Below are 27,859 nucleotides of genomic sequence, written 5' to 3'. Positions count from 1 at the left end.
CGGGGTGGTGCTGTAGTGACCGAGGGAGGCCACGGGGTGGTGCTGTAGTGACCGAGGGAGGCCACGGGGTGGTGCTGTTGCCCTGTCGCTGAGCGGAAGTGCGCGGTTGCTAACCGAGTGACGGGTTTGTTTACTTCCGGAGAGACATGGCGGCGCAGCCCGAGCAGCAGCTTCCCGGTGAGTGACAGACTCGGAGCTGTGAGTCGGTGTCAGTCACAGGAGGAGGAAACCCTCACAGCGTTAGTTTGATCTCAATAGAAACCCGTCGCCCGAGACCGCTATGAGACCGCGGACTGTGACTGTGTGAGTGTGACTGACCGTGTGGCTGTGACTGTGACTCTGTGACTGTGACTCTGTGACTGTGACTCTTGTGACTGTGTGACTGACTTTGTGACTGTGACTGTGTGACTGTGACTGTGGCTGTGACTGTGTGACTGTGACTCTGTGACTGTGACTGTGTGACTGTGGCTGTGACTGTGACTCTGTGACTGTGACTCTGTGACTGTGTGACTGACTCTGTGACTGTGACTCTGTGACTGTGTGACTGTGGCTGTGACTGTGACTCTTGTGACTGTGTGACTGTGGCTGTGACTGTGACTCTTGTGACTGTGTGACTGACTTTGTGGCTGTGACTGTGACTGTGGCTGTGACTGTGACTGTGACTGTGTGACTGACTTTGCGGCTGTGACTGTGTGACTGTGGCTGTGACTGTGACTCTGTGACTGTGACTCTTGTGACTGTGTGACTGACTTTGTGGCTGTGACTGTGTGACTGTGACTCTGTGACTGTGACTGTGTGACTGTGGCTGTAACTGTGACTCTGTGACTGTGACACTGTGACTCTGTGACTGACTTTGCGGCTGTGGCTGTGACTGTGACTCTGTGACTGTGACTCTGTGACTGTGACTGTGGCTGTGACTGTGACTCTTGTGACTCTGTGACTGTGACTCTGTGACTGTGGCTGTGACTGTGACTCTGTGACTGTGGCTGTGACTGTGTGACTGACTTTGCGGCTGTGGCTGTGACTGTGACTCTGTGACTGTGACTCTGTGACTGTGACTGTGGCTGTGACTGTGACTCTTGTGACTCTGTGACTGTGACTCTGTGACTGTGTGACTGTGGCTGTGACTGTGACTCTAGTGACTGTGGCTGTGACTGTGGCTGTGACTGTGACTCTGTGACTGTGTGACTGTGGCTGTGACTGTGACTCTGTGACTGTGACACTGTGACTCTGTGACTGTGGCTGTGACTGTGACGCTGTGACTGTGTGACTGTGTGACTGTGACTGTGTGACTGTGGCTGTGACTGTGTGACTGACTTTGTGGCTGTGACTGTGTGACTGTGACTCTGTGACTGTGACTCTGTGACTGTGTGACTGTGGCTGTGACTGTGACTCTGTGACTGTGGCTGTGACTGTGGCTGTGACTGTGACTCTGTGACTGTGTGACTGTGGCTGTGACTGTGTGACTGACTTTGCGGCTGTGACTGTGACTGTGTGACTGTGACTGTGTGACTGACTTTGCGGCTGTGGCTGTGACTGTGACTGTGACTCTGTGACTGTGACTCTGTGACTGTGACTCTGTGACTGTGGCTGTGACTGTGACTCTGTGACTGTGGCTGTGACTGTGTGACTGTGACTGTGTGGCTGTGACTGTGACTGTGGCTGTGACTGTGTGACTGACTTTGCGGCTGTGGCTGTGACTGTGTGACTGTGACTGTGACTCTGTGGCTGTGACTGTGACTCTGTGACTGTGGCTGTGACTGTGACTCTGTGACTGTGTGACTGTGTGACTGTGGCTGTGACTGTGTGACTGACTTTGTGGCTGTGACTGTGTGACTGTGGCTGTGACTGTGACTCTGTGACTGTGACTCTGTGACTGTGGCTGTGACTGTGTGACTGACTTTGCGGCTGTGACTGTGTGGCTGTGACTGTGTGACTGTGCTGTGACTGTGGCTGTGACTGTGTGACTGTGACTGTGTGACTGTGACTCTGTGACTGTGGCTGTGACTGTGTGACTGACTTTGCGGCTGTGACTGTGTGACTGTGACTGTGTGACTGTGACTGTGTGACTGTGGCTGTGACTGTGTGGCTGTGACTGTGACTCTGTGACTGTGTGACTGTGACTTTGCGGCTGTGACTGTGACTCTGTGACTGTGTGACTGTGACTGTGACTGACTTTGCGGCTGTGACTGTGACTCTGTGACTGTGGCTGTGTCACTGTGACTGTGCGGCTGTGACTCTGTGACTCTGTGACACTGTGACTGTGTGACTGTGGCTGTGACTGTGTGACTGTGGCTGTGACTGAGTGACTGTGTCACTGTGACTGTGTGACTGTGTGGCTGTGACTGTGTGACTGTGGCTGTGTCACTGTGACTGTGTGGCTGTGTGACTGTGTGACTGAGTGACCGTGGTTGTGTGATTGTGGCTGTGACTGTGTGGCTGTGACTGTGTGGCTGTGACTGTGTGACTGTGTGGCTGTGACTGTGTGACTGTGACTGTTACTGTGTGACTGTGGCTGTGTCACTGTGACTGTGTGTCACTGTGGCTGTGTGACTGAGTGATTGTGACTGTGTCACTGTGACTGTGTGGCTGTGTGACTGTGTGGCTGTGTGACTGAGTGATTGTGACTGTGTCACTGTGACTGTGTGGCTGTGTGGCTGTGTGACTGAGTGATTGTGACTGTGTCACTGTGACTGTGTGACTGTGGTTGTGTGACTGTGACTGAGTGACTGTGGCTGTGTGACTGTGTGACTGTGGCTGTGGTTGGTGCGGCTGTGACTGTGGTTGTGGCTGTGACTGTGTGACTGTGACTGTGTGACTGCGGCTGTGGTTGTGACTGTGGCTGTGGTGGTGCAGGTGTGACTGTGGTTGCGGTGGCTGCAGTCGATGCTGTGGTTGGTGGCTATGACCCACCTCTCGCACCAACCCATTCGCTGCGTTTACTCTTCTCCACAGCATCCTCTCCACCCCACTTGCCCCCCCCCCTCACCTCCCGAACGCCTCCTATTCCCGATCCTCACCCTGGTTCACCAGCCCCTCCGCTCGCTCAAGGGCCCGGTGCGGGCTGCCGAACACACTTGGCTCAAATCCGGCCACATCTGGCTGGACCTCATCAAGACCTACTGCTCCTCTCGCCTTGGCCAAATCGTCCTTCTACTCCAGGTTAATCCTGGAGGCAAAGGGCAACCCCAGGCTCCTGTTCTCCACCACCAACCGGCTCCTCCGCCCTCCCCGCCACACCTCGCAGATTCTTTCCTCTGACTCCCACTGCGAGGAAATGCTGGACTTCCTTGAGTCCAAAATCGAGAGAATCCGCTCAGCTGCCACTGCCCTCCTAACTTCCACCTCCTCCCTACTCCCACCCCATACTCCGACAATTACCCATCCCTTCTTTCACATCTTTGAATCTGTTAACCCCTTCTCTGTCTTCATCACCATATCCTCCATGAAGCCAACCACCTGCTCCTCGGACCCCATCCCACCCCTCTCCTTAAATCCCAGCTCCACCTCCTTGCCCCACTATTCGCCGACATCATCAACCTCTCCCTGTCATCTGGCACTGGTCCTTTCCCCCTCAAATCGGCCATTATCACCCCCACATTGAAGAAAACTTCCCTTGTCCCATCACAGCTATCCAGCTACCAGCCCATCTCAAGCCTCCTTTTCCTATCCAAGATCCTTGAGAGAGCCGTTGCCTCCCAGCTTCACTCTTTCCTCTCCTCCCACTTCATAAGAACATAAGAATTAGGAGCAGGAGTAGGCATTCTGCCCCTCTAGCCTGCCCCGCCATTCAATAAGATCATGGCTGATCTATTCTAACTCTACCTACCCGCCTTCTCCCCATATCCCTTAATCCCTTTATCTACAAAAAATCTATCAATCTCAGTCTTGAATATGTTCAAGGACTGAGCATCTACAGCCCTTTGGGGTAGAGAATTCCATAAATTCACTACCCTCTAAATCAAGAAATTTTTCCTCAATTCAGTGCCAAAGGACTTACCCCTAATTTTAAGACTGTGACCCCTGGTTATAGTTTCTCCAAACAGGGAAAGTCTCCCACTATCTATTCTGTCGTGCCCCTTAATAATCTTATAAGTTTCTATAAGATCACCTCTCATTTCTTCTCTATTCTAAAGAATATAGGCCTAAATTGCTCAACCTATCCTCATAACTCATCCTCCTCATCCTTGGTACCAACCTAGTGAATCTACGTTGTACCCCCTCCAAGGCAATCCACGACTGTTTGTGGGACATTGCTGTGCGCAATTGGCTACCACGTTCGCCCGCAAATATACAGTCAATTCACTTCACAGTGTGTTCTGTGAAGCGCTTTGGGACGTCCTCCCGACATAAAAAAGCGCTATATCAAATGCAAGGATTATTATTATTATCCACTGATTAACCCCTTTCTAATCTACTTGATATGTCCTCAAAAAAATCTAAAGGATTTGTTAAGCATGACTTCCCTTTTGTAAAGCCATGTTGACACTGTCTAATCATATTGTGATCCTCTAAGTATCCCACTACGACATCCTTAATTAAGGCTTCTCAGAATTTTCCCTACCACCAATATCAGACTAACTGATCTACAGTTCCCCATCTTTTCTCTCCCACCCTTCTTAAATAATGGTATGACGTTTGCGATCTTCCAATCAATGGGAACCGTTCCAGAATCCAAAGAATTTTGGAAGATCAGACACAAGGCCTCCACTATCTCATGAGCTACCTCTTTTAAAACCCTAGGATGCAATCGGGTCCATCAGGTCCAGAGGACTTGTCACTTTTTAATGCCAATAATTTCCCTTGGACTAATTCTTTGCTAATGTAAATTTCCCTAAGTCGCTCCCTGTCATTAGCCCCTTGGTTCATCTCTTATTTCTGGTAAACTTCTTATGTCTTCTAACGTGAAGACAGAAGCAAAGTATTTATTTAGGGACTCTGCTATATCCTTATCCCCCATTATAATTCCTCCTGTCTCTGCCTGTAATGGACCCACGTTTACTTTTGCTAGCCTATTCCTCTTAATATATTTATAAAAACTCTTACAATCTGTCTTAATGTTCCTAGCCAGCTTGCCCTCATCATCCATTTTCTCACTCTTAATAAACTTTTTGGTTTTCCTTTGTTGGTCCCTAAAACACTCCCAGTCTTCAGTTTTGCTACTCTTTTTGGCAGTTTTATAGGACTTTTCTTTTAGTTTTATACTTTCTCTAACTGCTCTAGTTAGCCACAGATGAACTGCTTTCCCTGTGGTACTCTTATTCCTCAAGGGAATATGTGACCACTGAGAATTTTGCACGACATTTTTAAACGTTTGCCACTGTTGGTCTATTGTCATATCCATTAATCTAATTCCCCATGAATCTGTTCAATCGGGTTTCTGTGCTGTCCACAGCACGGAAACTGCTCTGGTCAAGGTCACAAACGACATCCTGATCATGTGCGATTAGGGCTCCCTCTGCCTCCTCGTCCTCCTCGACCTCTCCGCTACCTTTGATGCTGTGGACCACTCAATCCTCCATTACCTCTCCTCCCACCTCAACCTCTAAGTTTCTGTCCTTGACTGGTTCAGGTCCTACCTTTCACACCGCCTTCACTTCTTTGAAGCAAACGGCTTCTCCTCCAGCCCCCGCACCGTCTCGTACGGTGTTCCTCAGGGATCTGTCCTCGGTCCCTTCCTCTTCATCCTCTACATGCTCCCCCTTGGTGACATCATCTGCAGACATGAGGTAAATTTCCACATGTATGCGGATGACACCCAACTCTATCTCTCTACCTCCACCCTCAACTCCAGGACTACTGGCGTCCTGTCTGACATCAAGTCCTGAACGAGGGACAACTTTCTCCAACTCATGTCAGCAAGACAGAGGCCCTCCTGATTGGCTCGCGCCAGCCCCTTCGTACCTCAGGCGCTGGCAGCATCCAGGCTACACACTCAATCTCACAAAGCCTGTCAGGAATCTGGGTATCTTGTTTGACCCTGAACTGTCCTTTCTCCCCCACATCCGCGCTATGACCAGCACTGCCTCTCGCGCACCAGGCTCCGTGACCCCATCACTCCCACCCTCGCCCGACTCCACTGGCTCCCCATCCCTCGGAGGATCGACTTTAAGATCCTCGTCCTCACTCTCAAAGCCATCCATGGCCTTGCCCCCTCCTACCTCTGTGTTTTGTGGGCAACGTGGCAAAACACACACAGCAATGTCCCACAAATAGCTTTGGCGAGACTGACCAATTTTATTTGGGGGATTTGTTGGACAGGACAGCCGGAGAAACTCCCTTCTCTTTTCGAATAGTTTAACGTCCACCTGAACAGGCAGACGGGAACTCGGTTTGATGTCTTATCCAAAGGACTGCACCTCCGACAATGCAATATCCCCCCAGCATTGCATTGGAGTGTCAGCTTATATTATATGATTCCAAGTTCTGACGTGGGGCTTGAAACCACAAGCTTCTGACTCAGGCGAGAGTGCTACCCTGCACCAGCCTAGCGTTGCAATAGCCACATGAGATTGCAACCTTTCAGACTTGCTGAACAGACTACTGAGGCAACTCGATCAGAGTTTTAGTGTGCAGCGGGACTGAAGGGACATGATGAAGAGGATTATAAATATTTGCCCACGGAGGTAACTCCATTGCTCGAATTCCATCGCCGCCTGAGGTGGCAGTTGAATCGATAGTATAGATGCATTCAAGAGGAAGCTAGACCTTTACATGAGGGAGTAAGGAGTGGGTGAAAGCTCATGCGAAGGTTAATCTCTGACCCGGACTGGTTGGGCCGTACATTCTTTGGAAGTCTTTGCAACTTCAAGACCATTGAACTGCATTATTGCTCTGATATACAATACACTGTATTGAGTGTGGGGGCAGTGGGGGAGGGTTAGTGATGAATAATCACACAAAGAGATTGGCTCTGTAACTTATTGAAAACATTGTTTCTCATTAGTTTTATGGGAACAGCATAAGTGGAATTATTTATTATGCAATATGCTCTTTTGGGTAGCATTATTATTTCTGAGTTAATTTGAAGTGATTGGAATAAAATAATTAGATCCCTCCTTGCTTAAAGCCCCCAACTCTACCACTCGCACCACACTACTTGCCTCTCCTTTAGCCCTTTGGAGAATGAAACTGGTGTGACTTGTCTCAAGTGATATTTTAAACAACCAAATAAATTCAAGGTGGAAGAAATCAAATTTTACTTGCGCAGCATTTTATCGTTCTGAGAAATACAGAAAGTGCATGTTTACTTTTTAAAAAGTTGCCTGTAGAAAAATTGCAGTCATACATGAGTTATACCTGAGATTTTCAGTTGAAATATTCATTTTTGCAGCTGAAGGGATAGTAAGAGAAAACTTCAAGATGTTGAGGAAATGTAATGTACGAAAGTTGAACTTTTTGACTTAAAACAAACGTTGCCGAATAGCAACAATTTACATTGCTTTACTCCTAGATTCCGGAGCTGTGTTTACATTCGGAAAAAGCAAATTTGCTGATAACATTCCCAGCAAGTTCTGGTTTAAAAACGACAAAGCCATCTCCATCTGCTGCGGAGATGAACACACTGCACTCGTAACCCGTGAGTTATCAGTTTCACAACGTTTATTTCAAGCATCTTTGTACTTGCAACCGACAACAGAGTTTATGTAACCTTCATTGTTTCACTTGTAGCATTAAATCAGGAAAATATTGCGGGGAGCAGAGGCTGAACAAAGGAGTCCATGTATTTCAATACTTTTGCCTCACGAATGCCACAATTAAGGCAATTCTGATGGAGAGTGCTGCTGTTATGGTGATCTTTTAAAATGTTTCTAATTTAGAAGTTCTTTTAAATAAAGTTCTAGGAAACAGGGGAGGTGTGAGATATTTTCCTGTGAATATTTGAGGCTTTCCCCTGGCGCATGTCTTTTTAGTTGTTAAGCCTTTGTTTGAGTTTGCTAATTGCAATGTGGTTAAGGTTATTTCCCTGTCGAATTGCCTAGCTGCTGTTTGGCGATGTACTTTTTCTTCAAATTATTTTTGCTCCAAGCAGCGTTGCTGTATAACTGGTTGCTAGGAGATGGCTGGTCGGTGTTCATTTTTTTTTAGTTTTTACTCTGGAGAAACACTGAGCTGTTGCTTTCCTTGCCACGATAACATAGTGAGATCAGTAGAATTGTAAGGACAGGTGTTGAGCATCAGTGTACCTTGCTGCTGAATATGCCCTCATGAGTTGTTGCATTTTTAATGTAACTGTTTAAGGGATAACATCACAGGAAAAGACTTGTGTTCTCCTTCAGCCATGAGGTTAATTTAATTCAAAGAGGAATGTAACTGGGAAACATAAATAGAACGAGTAAATAAGAGAGTTCCAAGGTTTGAAGGGTTGAGAAACGTGGTTGGTCTGAAGTACAAATTCCAAGTAAGCTGAATGCTCATGCAGAGCTCATTTGTTTTTCTACAGAGAATGGGAAGGTCTACCTCTTTGGCAGCAACAACTGGGGTCAGCTGGGCTTGGGGACAAAAAACCCAGTCAACAAACCCACTTGTGTGAAAGGTCAGTCCTGTTACTCAGTGTTTGGAACTTGGTAACATATTTATGATGCTTATCCAGCTCGTCTAACATTTTAAGACTCCCAGGGTTCAGAATACATTGTTACCTTCAAGATCTCATTGATGTGCCAGATTAGGCTGGTGAACTATTAATAATATTTGGACCTGACATCCCGATGCAGTGCTGGAGGGATGTTGCATTGTCAGAAGTACCGTCCTTCGGTTGAGATGTTAAACTGAGGTCCAGTCTGTCTGTTCAGGTGGATGTTGAAGTCCCATGACACTATTCAAAAACAGAAGGGAGTTTCTCCCAGCATCCTGACCAACAATCTCTGAAATAAAATTGGTCACTCACTCCAAGGCAGTTTCTGGAACATTCCCGTTTGAAACTGGCTGGTGCGTTTTGCCCATAAAATACACACTCCACTTTACAGTATATCCTGTGAAGCACTTTGAGACGTCTCAACGTTGTGATAAGGGGCTATAATAATATAATAATCCTTGCATTTGATATAGCGCTTTTCACGTCTTCTAGACGTCTCAATGCGCTTCACAGAATATGCTGTAAAGTGAATGGACTGTATATTTGTGGGCGAAACGCGGCAGCCAATTGCGCACAGCAGTGTCCTGCAAACAGTCGTGGATTGAAAATGACCAATTTATTATTGTTTTGGAGGGATTATTATTAGGTGTGTGGAGTAAGAAAACTATATCAAATGCAAGGATTATTATTATTAAAGCGCTTTGAGATGCTGCCTTGAGTGGAAAGTGCTATATAAATGCAAGTTGTTGTTGTTAACTGCAGACCAGTCTGGTTTTACCAGATGTGCCTCCATAGAGCCAGTCTAAGTGAAACCCTGTTCAGCTTGAGCATTACTTCTGGGCATTTGAACTCAATGATTTGGCAATAAAACCCAGCATGTTATTTCCCCCTTTTATTGCTACCTCACTCTGTTTTGACATGGGGAGCAATGATTGAACTAAAATCTAGGTGACTTACAGCTTGCCCCTTGGCAATTTTTATCCAATCCATGGAGTACATGTGTCACCTATTTTATTTCCTGTATGCAATATCTTGCGTCCAGCTGAATTAAATCTTATTTAATCTCCAGGCTTGACTATGCAAACTCCCTGCTTGTCGGCCTTCCCATCTCCTCCGCCCACAGGCTGCAGATAATCCAGAACTCTGCAGCCCGTGTCCTGTCCCACACCAAACTTCATGACCCCATCTCCCCCATTCTCACCTGACTCCGTTGGCTCCCTATCCTTCAGAGGATCCAGTTCAATATCCTGGTCCTCCTTAGCCTCCTTCAAGTCCCGCCTCAAAACCCTCCTCTTCGACCATGCCATCGGTTACCACCCCTTCCCCTCCCCTCCCTTACCCCCCCTGACCCCAGCTCGGGTCTGAAATGCTATACACTGACCAACGACTTGGGACGTCCTCCCGACATGAAATATAAATATACAAATGTAATCGTTGTTATTTGCCAGTCATTAGAAATAGTCTTTGCTATTAACAACCTGCTGATGTTTTATATAGTACTACACAAAGCATCTGTAATATACTATTTGCTTGACAATGGTAAAGAATTTATTATCAAGAGTTAATGGTCTTTGTGTATATTTATGCAGGAGCAAAGGGAAAGTTCTGCTATCATTTTGTAGTAAAATGCTGCCACCTGGAGGAAATTCATATCATTGCTTCAGCACATCAGTTGATGGCATAAACTGAGGGAGGAGGCTCAATCACGGGAGAACTGGTTCGGCAAACATGTAACATTTTAAAAGTACAGTAAAAATAGCAAATTAGCTTGCTTGCTGATTTAAAAAAAACACTTAAAATATACAGTGCGACCAAAAAATCATAATTTCTTTAAAACGTATTAGGCATTGTAATGGAATCGTGACTTTTTAGTCACCGTGTATTTTTGTATTTAAATATCATTAAAAAGGATGAAATGACAGTATGTTACAGAATAGGGCGCAATATCAAATGCAAGGATTATTATTACAGAGGTGTAAGTGTTTGAGAGTGCTGTTCATTTCTAGTGTAACTGATCTGTACAAATATGATGTGGAAAGAAAATAAAACAAACTTCCATCACAGCAAAAAGACTATTGCAACTTTAAAATAAGAACTGATTATTTTACATATATTAAATCTGTTTTTATTGCATTTCAGCATTGAAGCCGGAGAAAGTTAGACTGGCTGCTTGTGGAAGAAATCACACTTTGGTCTATACGGGTATGTTAGATGCTGGGTATTCAGACAAATTGGCAGTAGTACATCTTAAGACCTTTAACAGCACAGAAATTTAGTTCTGGTTGCAAACCTGTATTAATGAGTGGCAGATTAATAGTTAATTAATTCCTACTGTGTTAGCCAGACTATTCAGGAACGTGCCAACACGCCTGGCATTGCCTACTCCTAGATTTACCCTCAATGGTATTGGTGTGAGACTTTGCACAGTGCAATATGTCAAGATTAATTTGGACTTGACACTGTCAGTGAACTAGGCTAACAGGTTTGTTTATACATTCCAATAAAATGTATGTGGTGATAGAGAAGATATTGCTTGGCTTTAAGTAAGGCTTTTAAAATATAGCTCCAGGAGAGTGTTCCTACATTCAGAATTTTGTTTATGTTCCCTCTATTGACCTCAGCCCCACTCTCTTTTCCCTTTGTAATCCTTGTTCTGATCTTCAGATGCCTCCGTGTTCTTTCCCCACTATATCCCTGCAACCTCTTTCAGAACCACTTTCCCACTCAAATCCTCTGCTCCTCCAAATCGGGCCGCTGCATGACCTCTGCATCACTCTATCGCTCACCGAGCTTTCAGCAACTATGCCCCCATACTCTGGAACTCTCTTTCAAAATCTCCATCCTATGCCTTGTCTCCCCATCTTCAAAATCCTTTTAAACGTCTACCTCTTTTAACAGCGTTTTCAGTGATTTCCCTCATAATCCACTCTTTCTACATTGCTCAGTGATTCATATTGTTTTTGTAAAGTGCTTTAAGATTTTATCCCACATGAAAGATGCAACATAAGTGCTTGTTAAGATTTTGTTTAAGATCAAGCTTTGGTACATAAGCAAAATATCAGATCCAAAACAACAGAAAATGAATTTCTGAGATCAATGGATACAAAAATAACCAATGTGTCTGTTTCAGAGCAGGGAAATGTTTATGCTGCTGGTGGCAATAATGAAGGACAGTTGGGTCTCGGAGATACAGAAGAAAGATCAGCATTTCAGCAAATAGAGTTTTTCACAGATAAACACAAGGTTAAACAATTATCAGCTGGGTCCAATATTTCGGCAGCTTTGACTGGTGAGATATTTTGATACTGCATCAGTGCTTTGTTTATCATCAGTCACTGGACATGCGCACAACTCAAACAGTGTGGGGATATATTGTGTCCTACTTTGCATATCATTGCTCTTCTTTTGTTGTGTTCTTTTTGCAAAGATGCTCATCTGATGGTCCAGGCTTCTATTAATGAGGGGGAAATTAGAATTAAATACAAATCTAATGATTTTATCCCATGTCGCAATTTAAAGGAATGCATTCTAGGCGAATCGACTGGGGATGTCTCTCTCTCTCCATAGGGAACAATTTCATTCTGTCTCAGGTTTTCCTACAAAATACAGTCTATACATTTTACAATGAATCCTATGAAACACTCTTAGAACTGAAAGGCACTATAACAAATGCAAGAATTATTATCATTGAATGTCACCATGTATACTTTGTCCAACTCAGCAACTTTATATCATTAAGCTGGACCTCCCAATATGCAGTAGCAACTAGAGATTTGACTCCTAGTGGGGTTTTGTCTGATCTGGAGCTGACAAAGCCTCCCAATATAGATTGCTTGTTGCCTCTGGAGACAAACTAGTAATGTAAAAGCAAGTTAAGCCATCGACTGGCCTTATTTTGCAATAATGTGCCAATTAACAGTAACAGATTGAAATTCCCTTTTCATTATGTTATTGGAAGGAGTAAGATTTCACAAGAGTTTTTTGTGTTTATAGTTTGTTTGATTGTATCTTTTTGTTGTTCAGAGGATGGGAAGCTTTTCACATGGGGTGATAATTCCGAGGGACAGATTGGCCTTGGTTCTGAAAGCACCGTCAATGTGCCTCATCATGTGGATGTTGGGAAGTCAATCTCATGGGTTTCCTGTGGCTACTACCACTCTGCTCTGGTAACAGGTATTCCAGCGCCTTGGAACGTCCTCCTGACGTGAAAGGCGCTATACAAATGTAATTTTGTTGTTGTTGTTGTTAACAGCAAAATCAATGGAAATGTAGAATTGTTTCTGAATTATTGCTGCAAACTATAAAATTGTAACTTTATAGTTTTGATCTTGCTGTGCTCTCTCTGACGAGGCATTTTGCACAGTTTTATATTTGTGTCCTGTGTCCATTTTCTACAGTTTCACCTGATTATTGATTTCAAAACAGTTTCATAAATGTTGAATCAGCTAGCCAGTAATTGCTGTGTACACAGGATAACCTGGAGCAGGGCCATGAGTTGTTGGGTTGTTACAATACAGTTCAATTTGATTCCTTGCAGATGACGGACAGCTCTATACATTTGGAGAATCTGACAATGGAAAGCTAGGTTTTCCACTTTGTCAGAAAAACAATCACCGGATCCCACAGCATATCCCTGATATTTCAGGCAAAGTTACTCAGGTATCCTGTGGTGGAAGCCATACAGTCATTCTTACAGGTATGTTCACCACTTTAACAAGTAGATTTACTTTCTATTGTGCAAATCACACATGGGCTTCTATTATCCTGCTCAGACAAGCTTGGGATTATGTTTTTTATAAAATATGGATAGATGCTGCAGTTGTGGATCTGGTTGTTTTAGTTTTGATATCTCAGAGTTAAGATTGTAAGTTATTGATGTTCTGATTGCTTTGGTCTCGTGATTGTTTCTTGTTTTAATGGTCTTACATAGCAATAGAAATTTGCGGCACAGAAAGGGGTCATTTAGCCCATCCTATTTTTTAACTTACTTTTTATTAAACTTCCTTCCCATATACCTTAGTATTTTTACTTCTCAGGTTCGTATCCAATTTTCTTTTGAATAATTAATTTGATCCAATCTCAGCAGTGACTTGTAATGGCTGCATGTCCCAACGACCCTCTGAGTGAACAAATCCCTTCCTTAATACTTCAATTCTAAGAATCCTAACAATCTTGTGAGACATCTGTTAGGGATTGTTTATTGCAGTGGTTTACAAAGATGTAACACACTGAGTGCATCTATCCATGATCTACCCATAATAGCTTTAATAGGATGAAATCTGCAGGGAATTCAATATCTGTGAGATGAAAGATGACAAAAATAAACCCAACTGTTGCAGATCATGCATAATCCTTGGAGCAGTGTTCCTGTGCAATGGATCCTCCAGTGATTCTTCAGGGTACAGTCTCCTCTGTTCCCTGTGATGATCCATTATCTCCCTACTTTTAGATGCTGCATGTATTGGGTGATAATTGTCTAAGCACATCTTTGATTGCGAATGTTTCAAATTGAAATCTGTTCACACACAAACACACATGAAATATGTTACGAGGAATAAATCACTCGTGACTGCTGTAAGATGAGAGTGGGTTACAAAGTAGAAAATTGACGGGTTTTATGTTTTGACAGCAATGTTTTGTGCTCTTTTGAGCAGTTTCATTCTGCTGCTTGTTCTTTATCTGCAGAGGATAATGTATACACTTTTGGCCTTGGCCAATTTGGGCAGCTGGGACATGGTACATTCACTTTTGAATCCTCTGTGCCAAAAGTGGTCGAACGATTGAAGAAGAAGGAAGTGCAGTATATTTCCTGTGGGGAGAATCATACTGCCGTAGTGACAAGTATGTGATATGTTTTGTGTTAATCATCAGAAACATTCAACACAAAGAAATGTTACTTTCTAAGTTTTATTTAGGAGTTGAAGTTGTCAGCTCTCCGTGGTTAGGATTTTCGCCTCCAAGTCAGAAGGTTGTGAGTTCAAGCCCCATGTCGAGGCTCGAGTCTAGGCTGACATTGCAATGCATGACTGGGAGAGCGTTTCACAAAGTACCATCCTTCAGTTCAGGTGCTAAAGTGGTTTGTGACTGCCTGTCCAACTGGACATTGAAGATCTAATTGCACTGTTCGAAAAGAGAATAATAATAATCCTTGCATTTGATATAGTGCTTTTCACGTCGGGAGGACGTCCCAAAGCGCTTCACAGAACACACTGTAAAGTGAGTTGACTGTATATTTGTGGGCGAACGCGGCAGCCAATTGCGCACAGCAATATCCGGCGTTTCTCTAGATTTATTGGTCATTCATCTCATAGCACCATTTTTTTGGTGGGACCTGGCTGTGCACAAATTGTTTACTCTGTTTGCCTACTAAAACAATCACTATATTTAATAGTGTCGTAGAAACTGGTTAGAACATAGATATTGGGACCCATGAAAGCTTCAACCAGCATTATAACAAGGGTGAGATTGCCGGTCTGTGATGCTGAATTCATTGAGCATGTGCGCAGAAAGCCAGACTGTTTCCTGTCATTTAAAAAAAGACTGCCTTGAAGGTCATCAGATCACTTGCCAATATTGCTTCCTGGGGTCTGTGTATTTTAACAAAAATGTGATATGTGCACAAAAAGTAGAAGCATACACAGCTGATAAATATAAAACATTCTAAGTCTGGTATTATTTTGCATATGAAATGGAGAAATGTTTTTTCAATTTTAATTTTGGAACATACTGAATCAGACTGTATAGATAAAATATAAAGCAGTCATAACTTTTCAGGTCAAAATAGCTAATGCATTCATTTTACCTGGGCTCACTTTAGATTTGTAGTAATAAAAATTGTATACTGGTTGAACTTTCAAGCACAGGCTTCAGTGAAGTGAGTTTTTCTTTATTCCTGCTTAGGATCCCAAGTTTCAGAGTGTGGGCTTCCTCCAACTCAAAGTTAACATTGAACAAAATTACATCCATGTCAGCTACCAAATGGCACTTTCTTTTGACAAATATTAAGAATTTAATATGGTGGGGAGGTGGGGTTACCTCTATCCCAGATACATTGTCTAGGAATCCTAACTATCTCTGACAAATGTCTCCCAAGATCATTTATTGCAGTGGCTTACAAAGATGTTACTCACCGAGTGCGTCTCTCCATGATCCACCCATAATAGCTTTAATAGGAGAATGAAATCCGGAGTGAATTCAATATCTGTGAGATGAAAGCTGACAAAAATAAACCCAACTGTTGCAGATCATGCATAATCTTCACAGTCTGGGACGTTGCTGATGTGAAAATTGGTTTAAAAACTACAGCTTAGTCTTCCCAACGAAAATAAACTTGTATTTGTTTAAAAAGCTCCCATAGATTTTTTGCGATTCACTCTTTATTGTTGAAATCTGCAGTGCATTTGGATGTAGAATTCACCATAAATGGATTGTACACTTGAGTCTATGATTTTCGATTAGATCCAAGATGACTGGAGAACAGCAATAATAATCCTGGCATTTAATATAATGCCTATAACATTGAGAACATATCAAAGCGCTTCACAGAGTTTCTCTAAAGTGTAATAACTGTGTATCTGTAGGTGAACATCGCAGCCAAAGAATGGTTGTAATATTGCTTTTCTTCCCCCTTTATACTGAGCTTGGGACCACTGATTACACCTATGAAGAATAACATAGCAGAATGGAGGAGTTGTTAGTTATAGTGCAATGTAAGTGGAAAAGTAGAGGCCTTGTCAGAGCCTTTCGGGTCTTGTCAGAGCCTCAGTTCTTCAGTTTCAGTTAGAATAAATATTGTCCAAAATGCCATGTCAACATTGTTTCTGAATAGGTTGTGTGAAGCTTCTTGGGGTAAAAAAAATGTAGGGGAATGTTTCCAAATAATGTATGTTGTTTGGGTATAGTAATCTGAAATAAAGAGTTGTTTTCTATTGTTTTTTCCTGGTAGCAAATGGCCTTCTGTATACCTTCGGAGATGGACGACATGGAAAGCTGGGACATGGAGAAGAGAATTTCACCAATCAGTTCAAACCAACTCTTTGCTCTAGGTTTTTGAAGTTCACAGTGCAGTCAGTAAGTATTGTTTTCAGAAAATACCCCATTTGTATACATAATCTCCAGTCCAGAATTGGATTAGAGCCTGTAAGATACCGCATGCAAACTGTTGTGTGCATGTAGGAAGTCGCGAACAAGGTTTCTATTTGCTCTGAAATCAGCTATGCAACCCTAGCAACTTCATACCAACAGGACTGTGTTTGCTGGTAACACAGGTTAAGTGTTTATGCTTTTACAGTACACAGTTTAGGATGAGAGATATTGCAGTGATAAAGAGAGATAGAAAGTGTTAGAGAGACCTCAGAGTGAGACAGAGACTCTCAGAGGAATGGAGAAACTCTCAGATAGGGACCGAGACACTCCGAGAGACTGAGAGATTCTCAAAGAGAGAGACACACACACAGAGTTAGAAGGACAAATAGTTAATGAGACTTGGAGAAAAAATGACAGAGTAAAAGAGAAAAAAAAGTCAGAGGAAGAGAATTGGAGAGTGATGGCAGTATTTTAAGCTGATTTATTCATGAAATTGGCATGCACTAATTGACTAGCATTACTGTTACATAACCCTACATGTGTTTTATTTTGTGTACAGTGGGATTAACACAAATGCCAGGTGTGTATTGTTCGAACAAGAACAAAAATGTTTCATTTACAACAGGAGATGTGGGAGAAAGATGACGATTAAACTTCTCTGAAGGCTTTTCGGGATTTCAGGCATAACTAGATCTGGTTCTTTTGCTCAATTATCCATTTGACATGAGAATCAATCGCATTCTGAGTCTAACAGGATTGCGTGGAGAATGAATATAAATAGAGCTTCAAATTAGCAAAGTTTCAAAAAATAAACTCAGTGGAGTCATAGCTTCACAGTGGTTGACTGGATAATTAACTTAAACCATGAATACCATATAATTGTAAATATATTTCTAATTTAGCTCTTTAAAAATCATTTAGGCATATGCACTAGAGCCTATTTTAAATTGGATTAGACCACATTCTGAATCTAGGAACATGAGCAATACTTAGTGTTTGTATTAGATAATAAATGGAAAATGTTTCATTCATCAGCCTTATTGATCATTTCACAAGCACAAAAAATCAAAGGGTGCAAACTGTTTGATATTTAAATATTCTGTGTAAACCTTGTTTGTGCATTATTCTACTCCATTACAGAGGAATATAAGTACACTACTGTGCTATTGACTCCCCTTGCAGGTTCCACACTGTCTTCCACTTTATTCAATGTTGATCAGAGTCCTGAGACCAGGTCTTCACATCAATTCAGTTTGCAAAAATTAACAAGCCTTGATGGTCCTAAGCGGTGGATCCGGCATTTAACACAGCAGTGAAACAAAAAGTCACTCTGTGCCAAATGACTTGCAGCTTTAATCAGCCTTTTTAGAAAAACATTTATATTCTAGTCCTTTAATCTGCAAATGACATTTGAGAAATAATATGTGTTGGAATAACAAAACGGCGTTTGGAGGGGATAAAAAGCAAGCTGCATAGCCTTGAATTTCCACGAGCTGAATGCATAACCATTCATAGAAGAAGCAAGCCACAGCATATAGAAACAAGTTTAAATGAACAAAGAAAGAATCCTTGTCAACATGATTTTTACATTTGTTTGAGATGAATGTTTGCCAAAATGCAAAATACTTTTAAATATACATGTATCTATAGAGTGTTTCTTTTTTATAGTCCATGTACAGTTTTTGTTTTTGATTAAAAAGTAAATGCATTCCCCAAAGTGAGAAAAAGAGTTCATATCCCTTTAATGTGGATCACAAAAGGTCTTGAAATAGATGTCTTTCACAAAGGACATTGACATTTTACGTTCCTCTCCATTGAAATGCTGTCACAGTTCAGCGTAAATTCCGAAATTTGTAGTGAGAGCATAAAAGGCAGTTGATACATTTATATAACATCTTGCATCCTGGGAGTACTTCTCCAAGTGCTTTACACTGTGGTTTGGGCAGCTAGTGTTTATTTTTCTTTAAAATAGATGTAAAATTCATGTTGTACTTGAATGTTTTATTCTAAAATGTTCAAGCATAATAATAATAACAATCCTTGCATTTGATATAGCGCTTTTCACGTCAGGAGGACGTCCCAAAGCGCTTCACAGAACACACTGTAAAGTGAATTGACTGTATATTTGTGGGCGAACGTGGCAGCCAATTGCGCACAGCAATGTCCCACAAACAGTCATAGATTGAAAATGACCAATTTATTATTGTTTTTGGTTTTTGGAGGGATTATTATTAGGCGTGTGGAGTAAGGAAACTTGCCCAAGGTTTCGCCCTGCCTGGAATTGAACTCAGGTATCTCACTAGCAAAGGAATCTTACGTATAATATTACATTTCTCATATTCTGCTGTAGCAGCGCTCCACTCGGCAAGCACCGACCTGCTTCACATTCCATTAAATGCCTTTGGCCTTTCTACCCCCACCCTTTGGAATTCATCCCACAGTCCCTTTGCCTCGCCCTCTCCCTTGCCTCCCTCAAGGCCCATCTCATTACCTTCCTCTTCAACCACGCCTTTGGCCAGCCTCCTACCCCTATCTTCTTAGTCTTCCACTTCTGATTACAACCCACAGCTCGGATCCAAATCCTTGACTATCCAGCGCCTTGGGATGTCCTCCCGACGTGAAAGGCGCTATCCAAATGTAATTTGTTGTTGTTCCCTGTCCTACCCACCCCAACACCTGTGATTGGATTTTTAACCTACCTTTCTCCACTCTCTGGAACTCATTGCGAAATCTCCACAACTTGCTTTACATCACCTCCTTCAACATCCATCGCAATTCCTTCCTCTTTGACACACTTTCAGTCATCTTTCCCACTCCCCAATCCTCTCACTCCCACCTCAGCCCGAGAGCAAATTCTGGACTGTTCATTGCCTTGGGATGTCCTCTTGATGTTGAAAGGCCCAATATAAATGTAAATTTGCTGCTGTTGTTTTTATAGCTGCTGCTCAAAAACACACCCTAAATAATGTGAAATAGTTTTTATGTCCACAAAAAGAAGTATTGTTCATGTTTGTCTGGACATTTCCACAGGTTGCCTGTGGAGGATGCCACATGATAGTGCTTGCTGCTCCCAGGCTAAAGGACACAGAAAATGTTGTCCTTGATGATGAAGACAAAAATGAAAACTATCTGAGTACCACTCCTGAGATATTGGATGACTCTTCTACATCAAATACTTTCCACCGAACATTATCAGCACGTGTTAGACGGCGAGAAAGGGTATGTACAAAAAATGCATTTATTATTGTTAGAATTAACACCTTTCAGATAGTTTTACTTTATTTCTTTTAGATTTGTTTTATCCCCTTTACAATAAATATTTCTATTGTTGGTCAGCTGCATGCTATTCTCATTCAGCTGAAAGTGCAGGATAGTTTATGGATGACATCCTCTATAGATCTGATGAATGCTGTTCTGTATTGCTTACTGAAGAAAGCATTGGTTTATAACAGGAGTACTGCTCCCTTCTTCCTGTCCTTCGGATATTGATAATAATAATACTTCCATTTGATATAGAGCCTTATCACGTAATTGAGACGTCTCAAAGCGCTTCACAGAATATATTGCAAAGCGAAACATGGCAGCCAATTGTGCACAGCAGTGTCCCACAAGCAGTCGTAGATTGACTGAACAAATCGTTACTTTTTTGGAGAGGAATTATTAGCCCTGGAAAACAATCCGCCAATCAACTAACAACCGGATTCCTACTTCCAGTTAGGTAAACAAGAGGTGTGTGGAATAACGAATCTTACCTAACGTGTTGCTGCGCCTGGGAATTGAACCCAGGTCCTCTCGCTTGCTATATCTTGGATATAAACCCATCTATTGTTGTACATTAAAGATCCTATGACACTGTTTGAAAAGAGAAGAGTTTCCCCTGGTGTCCTGGTCAGCAATACCCCAAGTAAAATTGGATATTAACTCCATGGATGTTAATGGGGACACTGTTGTATGCAAATTAGCAGCTGCGTTTGCCTTCATAATTCATAGTTACTCCATTTTACAGTATGTCCTGCGAAGCACTCTGAGACATCTCAATGACTTGATAAGACATTATATAAAATGCAAGGATTGTTTGTTTTATTACTACCTAGAGTGTTTCATTGCGCTGGGCATTTAATCTAGTTGAATGCTCTTGCTCATATAGTTAGAGCTGAAAGTTGAACCTGAGACTCAAGTACCGATGCTTTACCGCTAATGCTTCTATGGTTGTTTAATAATAATAATAAAAATAAAATAATAATAATAATCCTTGTGTCTGATATAGCATTATTCACATCAGGAGGATGTATCAAAAAGCTTCACATGATTTATTGCAAAAGTGTACCAAACCATTGTGTTTGCTTCCATAATAGTATTACTCTGCAATTCCTGATTGTTCTGCTCATCTTGTTTTCAGGAACACTCGCCCGACCAGTTTGGGCGGATGCTTCGCACATTACCTCCCCTGGGAGCTGCTGTTAGTTCTTCTTTACCAGCCACTAGTCAGACATTTCCACCTCGATTACCCAGGATGACAGTTTCTAAAGAGAACCTTATTGCCTCAAAGCCTTCTAATGTTGTTCAAATCCATGAAGCATCAACGTTTCCCAGTAAAGGTAATAAACCTAGAGTATATATAGTTGCATAGAGCCAAAGAGGTAGGAATTGAAACAATTTCTGTTAACATTGGAACACAATTCCCCGTATGTAAACAGAACAAAAATGAATTGGGTTATAACATGCTTTAAACCGCCAGCATGACTTATTGAAAATCACATTGTAATATAATATAACTGCAAGACTGAATTGTCATTAATGACATGAATAATGAAAGATTACCACGTTGTGAAGTATTTTACCAGGTATCTGGAATTTGAACCTAGCTGGACCGGGCCCGAAACCCAAAAATCACAAAAATTCTGCAGGCTAAAAAGCCCACGGGCCCAAAATTGCCCGTGTGTGGACGCCCCGCCGGTCCAGCTCTCCCAAGTTTGTGCCAATAATGGGCTGAGCAGCTGACATGATGCCCTCAGCTTCCTTCCTCACCATCCTTGCTAGCCTTCACAGTGTCCATGTGTAGGTCTGCTTTGGTGAGTTTAATGTATAGTATGTTCTCACAAAAAGATGGTACATATATTAAGGTAGCTGGAAATTCCAGCATGCCAAAACAGATCTCCCCAGGGTTTTAGCGGGGTTTAGGTGTTTATTTGGATATAGTGAAGTGATATTTATATGTTTATATAGTATAGTGATAGTGATGTTTCAATATTTATTTAGATGTAGTGTAGTGATGTTTGGATGTTTATTTAAATAGTTCAAAAACACATACAGTTGTTTATTTAAACAGTTTATTTTACAGTTGTTTATTTAAACCGTTACAAAAATACAAATAGTGCAGTGATATTTTGATGTTTCAGTGATTAACACTCCAGTGTTTTAGCAAAATTAATAATGTGTATATAAAAAATATTAAAGTTGAGGTGCCACAGGGTGAGTGATAAGGTGCTATATCAAATGTAAGGATTATTATCATTATTATTATAATCTTGGTAAACCTGGTTGGAAATTCAGAATGATGGACTTGACAAGTGTAGCATTATAATGTTTATAAATGAAATTACCAAAAATAATCTAGATAGTTTACAGAAAGATAGCACAGTAAAAAGAAGCAGGGGATAAAGATGAGACAATGTAATTTTTAATTGATGACATTTTGTGCAATCAACCCATAATATCTTACATACATAACATGTACAAGCCTGGTTTTAATAAGCAGGCTTGTCATGATGCTGACAAAAAGAAAACCACTAGCTTCCTTTCTACCTCCAGACAACCACAATAATCAGTCTAGGGACTTGGTCCCACAGCTTTGCACACATGATTAAGCAATATAAAGCAGTGGCTTTGATTTTCCTACCTCATTTCTCAATACTAAGTCGGCACACAGTAAAGATATGCATTGTTTACAGCTCTGAAGGACAAAGAAGAAGTCGATCAAAAACATGACGAAAACGAATCTGAGGACGAGGAGAATGAAAAAGGCCTTGGTAACACAACCGATTTGCTAAACATGGTAAGGTGACACCACAGAATCAAGAAATATGAATATAATCAATGCAAAGAGAGAGACTCAATAATAGATGCCCAGGAGAGCATTGTGAAAATATGGCTGAGTTGCGGGCATCAAGTCAGTATAGACATGAAAATAAAATAGATTCTCTGGACTAATGCCACTCCTGGAGGTATTTGTCAGTTAGAAAATATTCTCTTTAGTATCATCAGGATTTAGGCAATGCCAAATTGGAATGATCCATTTGGCTGTTTTATAAATGGAATACAATTTCTGTTGTACCTTAAGCAAGTTTTAATCCTCCACTCTTCTAATTCAGGTCTATTGCTCGCTCTCCACTTATTTTGCTTGACCATCGTTTGTCAAGCCTTTAACCACCCCTAAACTTTCTTACCAAATCTATTTTGCTACTTCTTTCCTTGCTTTCAAAATGTACCTTTGCCTGTGCCTTTGATCATCATCTGTAGATTTGAAAGCAGCATTTTAACTATATTAAACAGAAATGTTTAAAAAGCTGTGGATAGTATTCAAAATGAATATTGATTTTGGTGTTTATATTGCCTTTGTATATATATGTATATAGTTATATTGGAATCCATGTAATACACTTAAAGTTTTTAAAAAAATTCAATAGAGCTTCTGTAGCTGACAGAAAATTCACAAAGTATGAGACTATTACACATTTGATAGTGAATACTTGGGTTTTTAAAATGCTTACTCATTTGTTGCTGTTGCAAATTTCTGTTTCATAACTATAAGTCAAACATTTCATAAATTAATTCAATGTTCTATTGTGTAACTTTTTTNCTAAATCTTACAATTTATGTTCTTTAGACACATGCAGTGATAGTGAATCAAAATGACAAGACCCTGACCTTATCACCAGTTCACAAGGAACAGGTAAGACTTTTGCTCTTTACCGAATCTATTGAAATGTTCTGACATGATCTTTAACAGAAGAAAACTAATAAATGTTGTGAAACCTGGTATACAGCCCACACCTTGATGCATATTTCCCTTTACATTACTGCACTTAGAATTGCAAAACAGACAAACTGTTTCTAAGAGTGTACAAGTCATACATTGGATACTTTTTCCTGGCTACCTTTTTTCAGCACCTGCATCAAGCACCCTGCCATTTTGGTCATAATCCAACCCTGTCTATTTTGTAGTCCACGATACAACTTGAGAAGTAGATATTTTATCATGATGTATAGTTGGGATGACTTTTTCTAATACACTGAAACCTCTTGAAGTGAAATGAAGTTGTGCATTTGTACTTCAACTCAAAGTACCCCAATATCATGGTGAGCAGGGATTACTTAAATGAAGATGAAAAAGTACCTTTAAGTCTTAAACTTTGCAAGTCAATAAATGAAATGCAAAACATTGTGGCATGTAGTTTAAGAAATTAACCTTAAACAAGCTTTGCTGTTCTTGCAGATAATTTGAAATATTTACTTAAACTCATCAATGAGCTGACAAGATTATATTTGTTTTTATAGCTACCTAATGAAGTTTCCAATCTTTCTATTTTCATCCATTCACATATTATAGACTCTTATCTGTTTTCATGCTTATTTTTCTGTTTAATATTTGTCTCTGTTTTTCCAAAACCTTAACTTACTGTGGATTATATATATATTTTTTAAATTTCATTCACTATAATTTTCCTTTCTTCTTTTCATTCACTGCTTGTCACCTGGAATAGAAGAAGGGTAAAAGCTGTGGTAAGGGTGAACAAAGTAACACCAATTCTAATATTAAGTATCCTGTTAAAAAATCAGTAAAATGTAAAAGGTTAAACCTGGGCACAGCGAGTGTGCTTGAAGCTGTTCAAGATGGAAAACATATCAGAAACAAATCAGTTGGCAAAGAAAATAATTTAACCAAAGTTAAATCATCCACCTCACGAAAGAAAATTCAATTGGGTGACGGTCATAAAATAAATGATGCGAAAATTCTTGTGGACAGCAAAATGGCTCAAAAAAATGACAAAACTAGTAAACACAGAACAGAAAAAGACTCCAAAGACACTAGTTTAATAAAAGAAAGTAAATCTTTCAAAGAAATTATTCATGTGTCTGACAATGAAACATTGGAAGGAGATGGAGCAGCAACACTGCAGAAGCGAATGAAAGAAGAAACTACAAGCATTGTCAGTAAACATATAGATAGTTACATCACCAATAGAATGGAAGTGAAAGATAGAAATAAAAGGTTCAAGAAACATAAAGAAATAAAACACAGTGTTCGAAAAAAGCCTTTAGATAGTGAAATGGAACAGGAAGGAGAGGAGAAGGTAAATCCAATATATAGAAATTTTAGAGGCAAGATAAAGAATGGCTTAAAGGAAAATGTTAATCTTAAAATACAAAAAGAAAGTGAATTGAAGAATAAAGTAATGAAAGTGGCAAAAAGACCTAAGGGAGGTGTAAATGAAGATATGAAAGAAGCTGACAAGGTAGCTGAAGAAGCAGCCATGGCCATGGAAAGGATGGTGACTTTTGAGGAAGGCATAGTAGTAGTTGAAGAAGAGCCCGAGGAGAACACAGCAGCAGATAAAGAGGCAGAGGAGAGTCTGGCTGCAGATGAGGAAGAGGTCATGGGTAGCATGGCTAAAAATGATGAGCAGGCTGAGGAGATAGTTGACAATGAAGAGGCTAAGGAGGAAGAGGCTAAAGATGAGGAGGAGTCTGGGGAAGAGGAGGCTAAAGACGAGCAAGAAGCTGAAGAGGAAGAGTCTGACAAGAGTGGAGCTAAAGATGATGAAGAGCTTGAGGAGGACGAGGCAGTGGATGAGGGTGGGGCTGCAGACAAGGAAGAGACTGAGGAAAGTATGATTGCTGAGGAGGAAAAGAGTGATGAGGGTTGTGAGAAGCAAGAGAGTGGTGAGGATGGTGAAGAGGAGGAGGAAGAGAGTGAGAAAATGTCGAGAAAGAAAAAACATGTAAATAATGGAAGAAAGGATGAAAGTGGAGCGGTTGAAAAAGAAAGGAGTGAATCTGAATGGGATACAAGTGAAGCCGAACAAGAAGTTGAAATGCAGCACAGAGAGACTGAGGGGGAAGGAGAAAGTAGGGGAAATGGTAAGGAGCAGGATGACGAGAGTGAGGAAGGAGAGAGTAGGGAAGAAGCAGAGGAGGAACAGGAGAATGGAAATGAAGCTGAACAGGAAGATGGGAGGGAAGATGTTGAGCAGGAAGGGGAGAGTCAAGAAGAAGGTAGTAAAGATGTTGAGGAAAATAGGAAGAGTGGGGGAAATGGTGACAAGCAAGAAATCAAGAATGAGGAAGTTGTTGAGCAGGAAGGGAGGAGTGAGGAGGAAGAGAATGGCAATGACGAAGAAGAGAATTGTGAGGAGGAGATGGAAGTGACTGGTGAGGAGGGAGAGAATGGTGAGGAAGGTGAAGAGGAAGAAGAAGGAGGTGAGGAAGTTGAAGAGGAAGAACGAGGTGAGGAAGGTGAAGAGGAAGAAGAAGGTGAGGAAGGTGAAGAGGAAGAAGAAGGCAGTGAGGAAGGTAAAGAGGAGGAAGAGAGTGGTGAGGAGGAAGAGAGTGGTGAGGATGGTGAAGAGGAAGAGAGTGGTGAGGGTGGTGAAGAGGAAGAGAGTGGTGAGGATGGTGAAGCGGAGGAGGAAGAGAGTGGTGAGGGTGGTGAAGCGGAGGAGGAAGAGAGTGGTGAGGGTGGTGAAGAGGAGGAAGAGGAGGAGGAAGAGAGTGGTGAGGGTGGTGAAGAGGAGGAAGAGAGTGAGGGTGGTGAAGAGGAGGAAGAGAGTGAGGGTGGTGAAGAGGAGGAAGAGAGTGAGGGTGGTGAAGAGGAGGAAGAGAGTGAGGGTGGTGAAGAGGAGGAAGAGAGTGGTGAGGGTGGTGAAGAGGAGGAAGAGAGTGGTGAGGGTGGTGAAGAGGAGGAAGAGAGTGGTGAGGGTGGTGAAGAGGAGGAAGAGAGTGGTGAGGGTGGTGAAGAGGAGGAAGAGAGTGGTGAGGGTGGTGAAGAAGAGGAAGTAAGTAATGAACAAGGTGAAGATGAGGAAGAAAATGTTGAGGAAGGGGGTATTGAGGAAGATGAAGAAAGTGAACAAGAGAGTGGTGAAGATGAAGAGAGTGGTGAGGAAGGTGAAGAGAGTGGTGAAGATGAAGAGAGTGGTGAGGAAGGTGAAGAGAGTGGTGAAGATGAAGAGAGTGGTGAGGAAGGTGAAGAGAGTGGTGAGCAAGATGATGATGAAGAAGAAGAGAATGGTGAGGAAAGTGAAAAAGAGGAAGATAGTGAAGAAGAAGGTGAAGAGGAAGAGAGTGACAAGGAAGAAAGTGATGAGGAAGGTGAAGAAAGTGGTGAGGAAGGTGAAGAAAGTGGTGAGGAAGGTGAAGAAAGTGGTGAGGAAGATGAAGAAGAAAGTGGTGAGGAAAGTGAAGGGGGTAAAGGTGAAGGTGATGAAAGAGGAAAGGGAAGTCAAATTAAATATGAAACAGAAAATAATAGTTCTGAAGAAGATAAAATTGAAGAAAAAGAAGAGGTGAAACAAAAACAGAAAATTAGATCTAAAAAAAACACTGCAGAACAAAAAGAACGGACAATTACAAAACAAACAGTTAACAGAACACATCGCTCAATGAACGGACAACCAAATTCTGAACAGTTTTGGAATAATGTGTTACCACATTACTTAACACTGAAGTAGTACATGGCAATTAGGTTTTACTTTTAAGCATTAAGATTTGCCAAAGTTTAGTTTGTGAGTTGTGTCAACCACATGTTGGCACTTGTACAGAGGGAATCGCAAGTATCCTCAATTATGTTATCCACGATCAATGCCAAGGATTACAGATGGATCTGTAATCACATATCACATTGGTTATTAATTACATGACACTAAAGCTGTTTACACTGGTAGCGGAGTCAGAGGCTTTTAAGATAGTCACAAGAAGAGCAAAAGGAGAGCTTAGGAGAAAAAAAATAACTCATAGAGTTGTTGATGTGGAATTCCCTGCCACATAAGGTGGCAGAGGCAGACTCCTTTGTGGGTTTCAAGAGAGAAGTACCCTACTTTTTATATTCACTCTGATATGGCTAAATGTTGTTTCGCAGCCATGGATTCCTTAAAGGGAGTTGGCTACCCTGTTACCCCTGCAAGCAAGCCTAAGTCCTAA

The 27,859-nt window shown here is 41.6% G+C and overlaps 1 protein-coding gene across 1 annotated transcript; it reads left to right on the top strand.

Annotated features, from left to right (window-relative positions):
* The first annotated feature begins 125 nt into the window (after positions 1-125).
* On the top strand, positions 126-27,859 carry rpgra (retinitis pigmentosa GTPase regulator a). Its single transcript, XM_042334405.1, has 16 exons — positions 126-177; positions 7,454-7,579; positions 8,444-8,536; positions 10,715-10,777; positions 11,706-11,864; positions 12,599-12,748; positions 13,113-13,271; positions 14,261-14,416; positions 16,521-16,645; positions 19,691-19,879; positions 21,060-21,258; positions 22,612-22,715; positions 23,547-23,612; positions 24,424-26,224; positions 26,762-27,109; positions 27,798-27,859. Exons 1-16 carry the CDS (start codon positions 147-149, stop codon positions 27,857-27,859), a joined length of 3,831 nt encoding a protein of 1,276 aa, XP_042190339.1. The 5' UTR covers positions 126-146.

Source organism: Callorhinchus milii, unplaced genomic scaffold (genome assembly GCF_018977255.1).
Source record: "Callorhinchus milii isolate IMCB2004 unplaced genomic scaffold, IMCB_Cmil_1.0 Scaffold4, whole genome shotgun sequence".
Taxonomy (NCBI): domain Eukaryota; kingdom Metazoa; phylum Chordata; class Chondrichthyes; order Chimaeriformes; family Callorhinchidae; genus Callorhinchus; species Callorhinchus milii.
The sequence above is the reverse complement of the archived record's forward strand: the minus strand, read 5'-3'. Positions and strand labels throughout refer to the sequence as shown.

Bases quoted from the DNA above. Each gene is read 5' to 3' on its own strand.
- rpgra (XM_042334405.1), top strand. From the start codon at position 147: ATGGCGGCGCAGCCCGAGCAGCAGCTTCCCG. The intron at 8,537-10,714 runs GTCAGTCCTGTT...ATTGCATTTCAG, and splicing joins CAAACCCACTTGTGTGAAAG to CATTGAAGCCGGAGAAAGTT. The intron at 23,613-24,423 runs GTAAGACTTTTG...CACCTGGAATAG, and splicing joins CACCAGTTCACAAGGAACAG to AAGAAGGGTAAAAGCTGTGG.